This window comes from Epinephelus moara, chromosome 14, assembly GCF_006386435.1.
Source record: "Epinephelus moara isolate mb chromosome 14, YSFRI_EMoa_1.0, whole genome shotgun sequence".
In the NCBI taxonomy this organism is placed as follows: domain Eukaryota; kingdom Metazoa; phylum Chordata; class Actinopteri; order Perciformes; family Serranidae; genus Epinephelus; species Epinephelus moara.
The window spans coordinates 5,573,883-5,586,740 of NC_065519.1; the positions used below are offsets into that span (position 1 = coordinate 5,573,883).

General features: G+C 42.3%; 1 protein-coding gene across 7 annotated transcripts in view; it reads left to right on the top strand.

Annotated features, from left to right (window-relative positions):
- Window positions 1-12,858, top strand: part of klc1a (kinesin light chain 1a) — a 62,378-nt gene that overhangs the window by 13,286 nt on the left and 36,234 nt on the right. For 6 of the 7 annotated variants that reach the window (XM_050062758.1, XM_050062755.1, XM_050062759.1 and 3 more), the window contains exons 5-6: window positions 5,803-6,031; window positions 7,241-7,328. In XM_050062758.1, coding sequence (XP_049918715.1) covers window positions 5,803-6,031; window positions 7,241-7,328 — 317 coding nt within the window. Of the gene's footprint in view, window positions 1-5,802; window positions 6,032-7,240; window positions 7,329-10,145; window position 12,858 lie in introns of those variants that run through there. The other variant, XM_050062761.1, reaches the window with a different exon arrangement.

Consider the following 12,858-nt stretch of genomic DNA (forward strand, 5'->3'; position numbering starts at 1 on the left):
CCAGCGCAGAGCGGAGGTGTCAGTACACAGAGCAGAGTTAGCATTAGCATAGTGACAGTTTTGATAGCAAACGTGGTGGAGTGTGCAGTTTTTGCATGTTAACCATACCAATGTGAACACACTGTAATGTTGTAGCAGGTATTATTGTGTGTTTCACTGCTATTAATGCTGTGTCAGCCACTGCTAGTTACAAGCTAACAAACAACATGGACAAACAACAGACGCTAACTACACTTAGCTTTCTGTTGTAGTCTGCTAGTCGCTGATTTTGGTGCATGCCAGACTCCTGATCTGAGTCTGGGTCTGACATAAGACCTTTCTCTGACGCTAACGTTAGCCATCTTGATGCACACTGCTTCTTCACCGGTCAACCAAGCACAAGTAGCAGCATGCCAGACGTATCTTACACTTTGTTTTAGCGCCGTGCCAGCGCTGGAGAAAGCAGAAAGTGAAAACAAAACTTAAGACATGCATAGATGGTAGACAAGGCAGAGGCCAGATCCTGAGTTTCTTAATGAGGGAGAGAGACTACATCTGCTTCCAGCACATTTTCACCATTTTATTCATTTTTTAAAACTATTTATTTGGGAAACTCCATGAAACAAAATATTACAATGTGTCTGGAGAGGTACATTAACATTTAATCATAATAATGATAATAATTTTATTTATACAGCACCTTTAAAAATAGAGTTTACAAAGGGCTTTGACAAACAAAGCAGGAGCAAGATACCCAAGAGGCAATATAACTATAGAAGCCAAATATAATTTTAGTAAACTTAGTGGCTGGTAGAAGGGCTAATTTGTATACAAGAAATTATTCAAAGCATATCTTCTTCCTCTGCCATAGAGCTCCATTGTTGTGCAAAAAACTTCAGTGACCAGCTGTTTTAGGAAATTACCAAGCCTTAAGACAAACATTAAACATTAGTGTGCCGTTTTTAAGGAAGAAGTGGCCTTGGGTTGAGAGCCGCTAACAGCGAGAGGAAGTGAAAGACGTATTATTGCAGTTAGTATTTTTATATTCTTGTTTTTTTGGTTACATTCAACATCTTGTCCTCTGTGTTTCTGCTTTCAAACAAACCAGCATTTCTACTGTTTATGTGCCGACGAGAATGTGTCCAGCGGTAATTCCCCGCTCTTACAGTGTTTCGTGGGTGTAATTTTAGGTTTTGATCCAGACTTGTCTGTGATTTGGCCCAAATTACGACTGCAGTGCAGGTTGTAGAGCAGAGGAAACGGAGCAGGTTGTTTTTGGAATACTGTGTCAAATTAGAGGACTCCATTTTTTTCATGTTTTTAGATGGAAAACTGGCTTCATTATGCTGCCTTTCAGCATTTTCCCCACCAGTGTTAATAAATTCTCCGCTGTGTTGAGCAGCACGGGCTGAATATAAATGATGACCAGACAGGAGAGACAGACTTAATAGAATATAGCTGTGAGTTGTGTTGGGGAACAGCGGGAGCATAAGATTGACTTTCCACAACATAAATTTCAATAAAAAGGAGTGTCACTTCAGAGGTCAGTACTGCATAATGATTAAAAAAATAAATTAGGTGACGCTTCCCTTCCGAGTTATTAAGACGGTAACATCAGTGTAAAGGGTAGATATATCAAAAAGTCACTGAGCTGCAAACAGAGAAGGTGGACAAGCAGAAGAATTATTTAGAAAGATTTTTATCTTTATTTAATTCATTTTGTTGAGGCTTTATACCAAAAGATACGGCAATTATCTGGCAGAAATAGGCCTCTGGCACAATAATCTGTTAACTAATTATACATAAAAATAAAGGTACTTATCATTAGTCTTTAGTTACCTAACTATGTCAGATTACCAGTTTTTCCAACACTGAAAGATTCATTTTAAATCGGGAATTGTTGACAGGCACCGTAGAAATTAAATGTTGGTAATTGTAAGTGAGGTTTGAGATAAACACAGTTTAAAAAAACAACAACACATAATCCAATAATTATGCACCCGCACGTGATTACATAAACAATTCTCAGACGTTCATTGTTGCACACACCTACATCAAGTAGCTACATTTGAGGATGGTATATGCAACACTCAAAAGACTAAATATAAGACACAGATGGGTGTTAGCCTGGAGGGAAGCAGTAGTTTATTGGTTTTATGTCACCAGACTAAATCCCTCCTCGTTCTTCTTCATGGCTTCAAATAAAAGTTAATCAAATGGCTCTAAAATACAGCAGTGTTTAAAGGGGTAGCTCGGATTCTTTGGAGTGAGATTGTATGAGGTACTTATCCATAGTCAGTGTATTACCTACAGTAGATGGCGGTCTGCATGCTCCCAGTTTGTAGAGACGAGCAGGAGTATCACCACAGAAGCTGAGCTATGTAATGCTTAGGATGGGGGTTTGCAGTAAAACTTGCTTTAGCAACTTAAAAAAAAGCCAGTTTAAGTTTTAGTGTACGTTATATTGAGAATATTTTTAAGCACTTTACCTTGACGACAGACAGCCCTTTCCTTTGGCACTACATTTTCATTTTTTTTTTTCATTTAGCTGCAGAGTGAATGTCACTGTCACACTGAACATCCTGCTGAACCCTGTCCAACCTGTCAAGGTCCAAAGGAACACAAAAAAGGAACAGCAGTCAAATATTCGAATTGAATAAACAAATGTGATTCGAGTCATTATTTTGAGTCAGGTACAGCCCTGCTACACATCTCTCTCTTTCAGTCCATTCAGTCTCCGTCTGCAAAAGTTTCTTTGAAACTCTGGTTCATAAAGGTATCCTCTTGTCTCCAAAGTAAACAGCTTGTCATCATCACCCACTTTATTTTCTTGTATTTATTGTCTCTTCCATTAACCACTGATAGTCTGGCCCAAACAGCTGATCTTGGGTCTATAAAAGTTCTATGGTAGAGGAAATATAGTGCCAAAGAAACGGGTTGTTTGATGGCAAGGTAAAGCAGTGAAAATAATCTCAATATAGTGCACACTTAAACTCACTGATTTTTGTAGGTTGCTAAAATACATTTGCTGCTGCCCCCGTCCACATTAGTACATTGCCAAGCTTCTGTGTCGGCACTCCTGCCTGCTTCTCCAAACTAAGAGTTCTCTGACCTTCATTTACTGTATGTAATACACTGACTATGGAAAAAAATCCAAACTGTCCCTTTAAAGTAGTGTTTGTTTTTGAAGGAATGAAGAGGTTGGATGGATGAGAGAGGATGGTGAGGCAGTAGTAGGCCGGTGCATGGTGAAGTAACGCTTCATCGAATGCTGCTTCCATTGGCATTAATCCTCTCTCAGTGTGAAACGGAGCTGCATGAGACTCTTTGTGTGTGTGTGTGTGTGTGTGTGTGTGTGTGTGTGTGTGTGTGTGTGTGTATATAAGTGTGTGTCTGGAGTAGATTAGATGTCTTTTCTCCTTGAGCGTATTCAGACTGCCTGCAAAGCTTTTGGGGTTTGGGTAAATTGCCGTCAGCAAGAAAGAAGATAATGGTGGATGACAGCTCTGCCTTTATTTAAATTGGCCTTGGGCTTAAATGCACTGATTTCTCTGTACAAATATTTACATTTCAGTCATTTAGCTAACTCTTGTTAGCTACAGTAAGTTAGTGGATGAGCGTGTAGAGATTTAGCGTCCTGCTCCTATCGTTTCAGTCGAACCTGCAGTATTATTAAAGTGGGGGTTCAAGGAATTAGTGTTGCACCTCCAAATAAAATTTAGAAACCAAGGTATCTTAACTTTTAATCCCTTGTAAAGTTCAAACTCCAGAAATGGTGAATCCTACACTTCCTGTAATGTAGTGGATGATTTTGTGAGTTAAGACGTCAACCATGCACCATGTAGTCTCGCTGTTGACCATTGTTGCATCTCTTTTGTTTTTCTGTCATCTCTCCACCATCTCTGTTTTCAGATTGTATGTAGTGCTTACCTCATATGTAGTGAGTGGACACATTTGGACAAACATGATTTAGGTATTGGTCGTTTAAAGGCCCAGTGTGTAGGATTTAGGGGGATTTAGTGGCATCTAGCAGTGAGGATTGTCAGATTGCAACCAGCTGAAACTTCTCCTGGTTAGAATTCCTTTAATGTTCATTGTTCATGAGGTTTTTACCGGGAGCTTAATTATTTGCAGAGGTCTCTTCCTCTCCAAAACAAATGGAACAGATGATTTACAGTAGTGAAAACACAGAATAAAGCATGTCGACTTGTCGGTGAAAATTCTCAGTCATCCAGGTCATGGTAATAGTAAGTGCTATATTGTAGGCAACTGGACTTGCTTGCGTTTCTTGAAGACGTTTCGCCTCTCATCCAAGAGGCTTCTTCAGTTGAGTTAATGACTGGTACAAAGTTGCAGGCTTTAAACCCTGTGTGGGTGGGAACCCTTGCAGAGTCGTAGGGGTCACGTGAGCTCTTAGTTTCAGAGTCGTTAAGCTCACAATGTGAGTCGTTGACCCACCTGGCCACCATGTGAGTCCTTCCCACCCACAGACCCACCTGGCCACCATGTGAGTCCTTCCCACCCACACAGGGTTTATAGCCTGCAACTTCGTAACGGTCATTTAGAACTGAAGAAGCTTCTTGGATGAGAGGCGAAACGTCTTCAAGAAACGCAAGCAAGTCCAGTTGCCTACGATATAGCACAGTTTTTAACATTTTCAACATTTCATAGTCTAAATGATTAATGGATTAGAAAAATAATAGGAAGATGATACAAAAACAGTTAAACGTCCTTTGTACGTGTCAATAAAAACATATTATATTGTAGCTGTTGATAGATGCAAACACTGAGTATCAGTATGTTGTGTTGTTCAGTAGATGCTGTTGGACACATTTCTGCTATTTTTGTCCATTTTTGTTGTGCTGTCAACGTCTCATCACTGTGAGCTGGTGTAGGAGGAGACAGGCTGCTGTGGTGTGAGTGGTTCTGGTGTCACAGGGTGTCGGGACACTTCACGGTGGACGATGTTTTTACTGCAGTGGGCGGGTCCCTCTCTAAACCCCACAGGCTCTTCAGAATAAATATAGAGCTGCCTGCCTTTTTAATAAGAAACCCAATCAGGTGGTTTCCTGACCTCTTGCTCACACACATTCATACATTCTTACACACACACCCAGACTGACCGACAGACAGTCCGACAGCATGTCATGAGAGACATTCCTTGTCATGTCCTCCTGACCCTGTTAAACATGACCCACAGAAACCAGCACATTTGCTGTGCAGCGTAGCAGAATGAGGACATTTTTTATGTGTGAATAATCTTGTGTGTAGCCTTATGTTAACAGCCAGCCGGTGTTTGTTTGTTGTGGTCTCAGCTTTGACCCATTTGTAGGAACACGAATAATTAATGGTTTCAGAGGCTTCTTAAAATGAACCAGGAGGAAAGCTGTGTTATCTTAAATAAAGTCTGACTCCTACTCAAGCAGATAATACAAAACTCAACACAAAAAACGTTGATGAACTATTTTTGGGTATTTTTTTAAGCATAAAATGGTAACATGACTTATTTCCAACCTCCCAGGCACAAGGATTTGAGGGTTTCTTTGTTTTATGTGACCGTCAATTGAATATCTTTGGGTTCTGGACAGCTGATTGGACAAAATAAGCATATCGAAGTTGTCATCTTGGGGTTTAGGAAAGTGTGACTTTGTGGCATTTTAAAAATCACTAGTAGCACTGACTCTGCCTGTGATTTCTTGTCCTGTCATGGAACATTTCACAGTTTCATATGAGCAGAAATCAGACATTCTTAATGGCTAAAACATTATGTGATTATGAGGTGTATGTCCTGAACTTTCCCCTCTCTTTCCTGTGTGTCTCCAGTCCAGCCGAGTCACGGCAGCGCTGCAGCAGCGGCTGCCCAGCAGGGAGGCTATGAGATCCCGGCCCGTCTGAGGACCCTCCACAACCTGGTGATCCAGTACGCCTCCCAGGGCAGGTACGAGGTGGCTGTGCCCCTCTGCAAACAGGCCCTGGAAGACCTGGAGAAGACCTCTGGACACGACCACCCAGATGTGGCCACCATGCTCAACATCCTCGCCCTTGTTTACAGGTTAGTCTATGAAATCTTTAATCTAGGTCTTGGTCCTTCTCATCCAGCGATCCAAGAGGCATATTTTATAGATTTTTAACATGCGGTAAGAGACTTTCTCTCTGTCAGGTTCCTGTGACAATATTCAACAGTCACAACTGCAGTCAGTGTTGGGACTAATATTCAGTGACTCTTCTGTTTCTTCCATTACACTGTTACCACCATGAAAACAAGTCTTTACCAGCTTATAAATCCTTGAAGTCCCGGGCCACTCTGACTATTTTACAAGCTTTCCCAGGATTTCAGAGCAGAGTAGAAGCCTGTTGGTGAATGCTGGGAGGATGTTTTTGTAGTTATCAATTAAAGGAGTGTTTCTTAACCTTGTCACTGACAGCACAATTTGGAAACCTTCAGATCCTACAGAAATGTAGCTTATTAGCAGATTCGGTAGCTTTTATAACATGACCGGCTAGGTGTCTAATAATAATGAGATGGAAGTCACCAACAGTGGCGTCCCACACTTAGTGGATAAAAGAGATTCTCAGTAATTTACAGCTTGAAAAGATGTGATGAACATTGAAAGGCTCTTTCAGAAAATTTCAAAAGATGTGTGGGCCAATCTTGTATTTATAAACACCTTCCCAGCTTTCTCTGGATAAGAAAAGAGGGCCTATACCAGACACAAATATGCGGTAATGGTTACATCATGTTGTCTTTTGCACCACTGTGGTATGTCCTTTAAAACATTTGGGTAACAACCCCCAAAGCCTCGTGTGACAGGCCTCTATAGGACCTCCAAATGACAGATGAACGCCTTTCTACGTCAGAAGTGGAACATAGCAAACATAGCAGACACAACTAAAGATTTACAGTACAGTAATAGAACAGGGGAAGTGTTAATTTCCCAACTCAAGAAAAGAGGAACAAAAGAATGACACAAGAGCTACAGGAGTTGGACCCATGTTTTTTTTTTCACTTCCACAAATCTTATCCATTGAATAGTGAGTGCAGGGAATAGTCAGGCATGAGGGAGTGGGTCGACTTGCTGTCAGCAGGCTGTTGCATTGACTGTGGGAACTGCCGCAAAGCTATTTGGACCATGTCACCTGAAAATAATGAGCTGTTAATGGAAATGTTAGAATAGTTTATGTGTCTTTTCTTTGTGTGCGTGTCTGTTCATCAGTGTCGGTGTGTTTCTGTCTGACTCTTGTTTGCTTGTGTCTGTTTCAGGGATCAGAACAAATACAAGGAGGCAGCCAACCTGCTGAATGATGCTCTGGCCATCAGGGAGAAGACTCTGGGCAGGGACCATCCAGCTGTGAGTACATCTGTCTGTGCGTTACATCAAAGTTATTCAGCTGTGCCCTCTCTGTCTGGACAGTATTTTTATGACATTGCAGTTTTATATGAATCATAGAGACATGTTTGCTTGTATCTCAGTTCAACATTAATAGTTAAAAGGGTAGATACTCCTTAACATAGCATGTAGAATAGCATGTACAAATACTTCAAAAATAAATGTATACCTAACAAAATAAACACAAGTCACATTTTAACAACCTGATCAACCTGTACAGCATTAAATAGATAATTTAACATTTTTCAAAAGTCGTTTATTTGCTTTCTTTCTGAGGAGATTGTTACCACTCTAATGTTTAGGGTAAATATGAAGCTTCAGCAAATAGGTGCTTAGCTTAGCTTAGCTTAGCAGAAATATTAGAAACAGCTAGCTTTACTCTATCCAAAGCCTATATTAACACCTCCAAAAATCACTAATTACTAAATTATACCTGATTTATTTAATCCAAAAAACCCAGAGGATTAAAAGCAGCAAGCTGTGGTGTTATGAGAGGCTATGTGCAGCAGCTGGTAGGCTGATTGTGTTCTTTTTGGCTAGAGCCAGGCTAGCATTTTCCCTATCTTTCTTGTTTCTATGCTGTGCTAAGCTAAGCTAACCAGCTGTTGGCAGTAAGGCTGGATATTGGTACTCCATATGTTAAAGTTATCAGCTAAAATAACCCAATAACCCAAAGTAGTATCGAAACATCCCCAAACGATACTTGCATTTGACCCTTTTTGTGCAAGGGGTCTGATCCTGGACCATCCGAAATCCCCGCCAGATCAGCAAGCTTTCTGTTGCTGCCGTCTCTGCAGCCTCCTGGCTAACAGTCAGTTCAAGCTCTGCCCAGTTAGCACAAGCTAACACAGCAGCAGCTGCTACTATCCAATACAGAGCTGTTAAACGGTCCCAACAAAACTCACACCAACAACGAATTGGCTTGACTCTGTCATTTAACCCTCTCATAGCCTTTGGCAAGAAAGCTAATAAGCGTATTTCACAAAATGTTGAACTATTCCTTTGATATAAAGAGCTCTAACAATGGATTCCTGGGTGCAGTGTCATAAGCACTTTAAGCTCTGGTAGTACAGTTAATGTAAAAAGAAAATTAGAGTTCTTTATCTGTTCAGCCTTCCATTGTTACCCTTTGCTCTTCAGTCTACACCTATTTTTGGCTGCTGCAGTGTCCCGGTTTCCCCCTCAGGGGATCGATAAAATTCATTTAAAAATATTCTACCCTGCCTCCCTTCAGGTAACACATATAACAGCACTGACAGCCGTAATAACAGTGCAGCCAAAGTGGTGTTTGAATTACAGTTTTGTGGCATTTATCATTATTAAAGAGCCTCTGAAGCTTTGTGTGTGTTTCAGAGTTGTCAAAAGGTGCTCCTAGATGCAGCGTACTCCCAGGAAAAATATGTTTTATAAAAGTGTTATCTTAAACATCTGAAGCCTTTTGTAAATAACAGAAGTGGTTTGCAGTCAGAAAATAAGGTTCAGGTGGGTATGCTGAGTGTAAGAAGGAAGGATCATTTCTCCATTTTATGCTGTGTTCCCACCAAACGCGATTTCGCAAATTCGCGCGTCAAGATTACATACAAAGTCAATGCAAAGACGCGATTAGACGCGAAATCGCGCTGGGCGGCGGCGCTAGACGCCTCTATCGCGTCCATTGCGTCGCGCTAGACGCGATAGAGGCGTCTAGCGCAGCGTGATAGACGCGAAAATCAACGTCCAGTTGTTGACACAGCAATAAACTGCTACTCACCGGAGACAGATGGACAGACGCTCCGCAGCTGAAATGGAGCGCCTGTAGTTGGTGTCCTGCCGGGAGATCCTGGCGCCAACCCTCGCCAACAGGTCCTCAAACTGGGCCCCAGTCAGCCTGAAGTACCGCTGAAAGTGGCTATCTTCCAGACGGAGTTCCTGGAAGAGGTGGTGAAACTCGCCGAGCTGGATGTGCTTCTGCAAGATAGGGTGAACCCAAAAACGACGGCGTTTGGCCCTCCGACGCACTTGGGACTTCCAGAGCAGGTACAAAGCAGCGATGGTGGATGGATATCTCAGCCATGGTCGTCAGGGGCTACCCGGAGCTATATGATGCTATGTGTCTACTGTACAGAGACCGCAACAAAAAGGAGCAGGCTTTGGTGAAAGTCGCCGAGGAGACTGGTCTACTTGGTAAGTTCTGTAAATATGTGTCTTTAATTAGTTTGCAGAATGGTTGTACTATGAACGTTAGCACTAGCTTAGCTCCAGTTAGCACAGCCGGCTTCCCCGCTACTCGTGCGAATGACGCGATAACGCAAATTAACAAAATGGTCAGGCGTCGAAACTCGGGCGTTACGGGCAGCGCGTTACTCGCGTTATGAGCGATTAAATCGCGTTCATCGTGTTTGGTGGGAACACAGCATTAGATGTAGTTCTGGGGGTGGTTTTAGAATTCAAGAACGAGTCAAGGACAAAACTTCTAAACTGCTAATATAAAGATTTAATGCTTTTCCAGTGGAAGACAAAAGCACATGACACCCTACAGCCTCTTGGGAAATGCTGGCTGTGTTCAGGCCACCCATCTTATACATTTTTAATTACACCCCTCCCCACCTTAATTACATTTTCCCAAACACCCTTTAATGTGTTTGTTTAGGATTGCGACTGCAGTCCAGGACGATCACAGTCAACACAGTAGATTTCATAAATAATTGACCTGCTCCTGTTCTCAGACCCTATTAACCTCTGATAGTCAGTGTGCCTGTGAACATACAGCAGGGCGACTAACTGTGTTAACCCCAGCAGGCCTGTGTCTCCACTGTCTGGACCTCCATCACTCTCCACTTTGTGAAACTGAGGTTAGCCCTCTGCACTCCCACCTCTGTCCTCTCATCCTGTCACCAGGACCTGATCCTTCTTTCCACAAGGAAGTGATTTTTGTCATCAGAAAATCAGAGTTTTGGCAACAATATCGGCAGTTACCTGTTACACTGATTCCTCTCACCATATTTGTCATTTTGAATCCATCGCTTTGCCTCTTGGTCTCTTCCTTCTGTAGTATTTCCAATCTTCTAAATCTTTGTCTCTTCTTCTCTTTACCCGATTTTAAATGTTCACTATTGAGAACTTAATCCAAATTTATGAGAGCCAGGTATTCATTAAGAAACATTATTTTGAATTCTGCTTAATGATGCCTGAATCAGGTTTGAACTCCGCCGGTTATGCGTGTACCAACACACCTACATCATGTTTACCTAAGAGCTTGGGTGGTCTGGGGCTCTGCCAGTTGAATGGCATGTCAAGGTTTGGCCTTGGCGTGGTGACTCCTGGCTATGAAAACTTGATCCAGGTAAAGAGCCCAAGCTAGTGTGAAAGGTGGATCGGTTATTAAACTAAGATCCTGGATAGGCTGTAGTCTTGCAGGGGAACATATGGAAATGGTTAAGAGCCCCCAGCTGAGTTCAGCTGTGTCCCCAGAGACGAGAGGGTCAGAGACAAGGAGTCTGTGATTGTGGTTTCTTCCTACGCATCAAACAGCACTTTGAAATATCTCGTGAGTGGGCTCCTCCTGAAGAGAGAGCTGCCTGGGGACTCTGTATCTGCTGGGTGATGACAGGGAAACTTGGCAAAGGGGGGAGAACAAACCTGGACCTGATCTGATTTTGGACATGTAAACTAATTTTAGACGTAGCAAACACTACAGTTAAACACTGGGTAGCTCAGTGTCTCTCAATCATTATTGTTTGCTGGAGCTGACTGAAATACTCCCTCTGCTGTCACTCCACCTATGCATGAAAAATGTTCAGCCGCATTCAAGTCAATAAGCCTTGCATTTTTATGCCTCTGCGCGGGCGATAGTCGTGGCCAGAGGCATTGCATTTTCAGGTGGTCCGTCCGTCTATCCATCCCATTCTTGTGAACGCAATATGTCAAGAATGCCCAGAGGGAATTTCTTCAAATTTGGCACAAATGTCCACTTGGACTCAACTATGAACTGATTAAATTTTGGTGGTCAAGGTTAGTGTGACCTCAAAAACAACCTAACTCAAGCATTCAGACGCTGGTCATGACAAAATTTCACACAATGGCATTTGGTCAGATCCGGAAGATGCATGTGAAGCGTTCATGTTTTCACAGACATGGATGTAAACTGTAAGAGAAACTTGACTGGTTTGTGGAGGAATACAACATGTGTGAGTGAAAGAACAGATATACCCCATTACATCTCTCTACACCAGCCATGTCATGTCTCAGGCTTTATGCTGACCAGAATTGTCCTTTTCAAATATATTGATTGTGTATTGGACCGTAAATGGTTTCAAAGGGCATTTTAGCTCACAACTGTACTTTATTGAATGAACATGTCAAGCAGCTTGTTCAAACCAGGTGCAGGATGAGGACCAGGTTTATTTTAATGTATGCAAAACAGGATTTTCCTAAAACAAAACAAAAAAAAAAACAATGTACAGACTCATACAGAACTAAACCCTATCTGTCATCACTTATGACCCACTAGAGGTGTGTGACAAGGGCATGTACCCCCACAGGGTGCCAGACCCTAAGCAGCAAGCGTCCAAGAGACACCACGCTACAAAAAACACAAATATAGCAAAGCGAAACGCCAAATGAGAGTGAATCTGAGGTTGGCTTTCACTTTCTCTGGAGAGCATATTACCAACACTAACCAACAATCCTGCATAGTTTACCTTTAACCATAGTCAGTCTGTGTCTTGAGGAAATAATGTAATAAGGCACACACTAAGTGTCTTACTTCAGAAATCTTTCCTGGATGCCCTGCAGCACTGTCACAGACAAACAGAACCACGGACTGCGGGTTGAAAAAATAGGGGAATAGTTCATAAGAACACCTCAGGCTAAAGATCGATTCATCAACTTTGCAGCAGAATCATATGATTTGCAGCAGTGTGTCTCAGGCACTTGAAAACAAGATCTTTTTCTTCTCTGGTGTTCGTGAGGCTGCCATGAATAATCCTCATCTTTTAGAGCGATTGCTTGTAAACTATTATAAATCATGCTGAGGAAAAAAGTCAAATTAAGGAATAATGTAGCGGAAAAAGTTAGAAAAAGAGTGCAGTAGCTTTCTCCTTCTGCCCTCCGTCCCTCTCTTCCTGTTACACTCCCTTCCCTCTATCAGAACTCCCCCTCCTCCAATCACTTCACCCCTCTGCCCTCCCTCCCTCCTTCCTTGTTTCCCATTCTGCCCACATGGTCACCAGAGCATGTCTAAATCAGAGATCAGAGGTGACCCCCAGGCGCCTCTGTAGTCCCCCTCCTCCTGAGTGTACAAGATTCATGAAACATCTGATTGGGATCAAATTACAGCCCCATCATAATCACTTCCTGTTTCCGCATGTCTTCCTCCTCGATAATTACTCTCTCACCAGATCAATGGCACTTTGCTGCTGTGGCGGAGCCTTGCGGTTGCACTTGGGTGAAGATGATTGAGGCTCATTACCAGCCATGAATACAGTGAAATAATAAATGTGTTTGTGTTCCT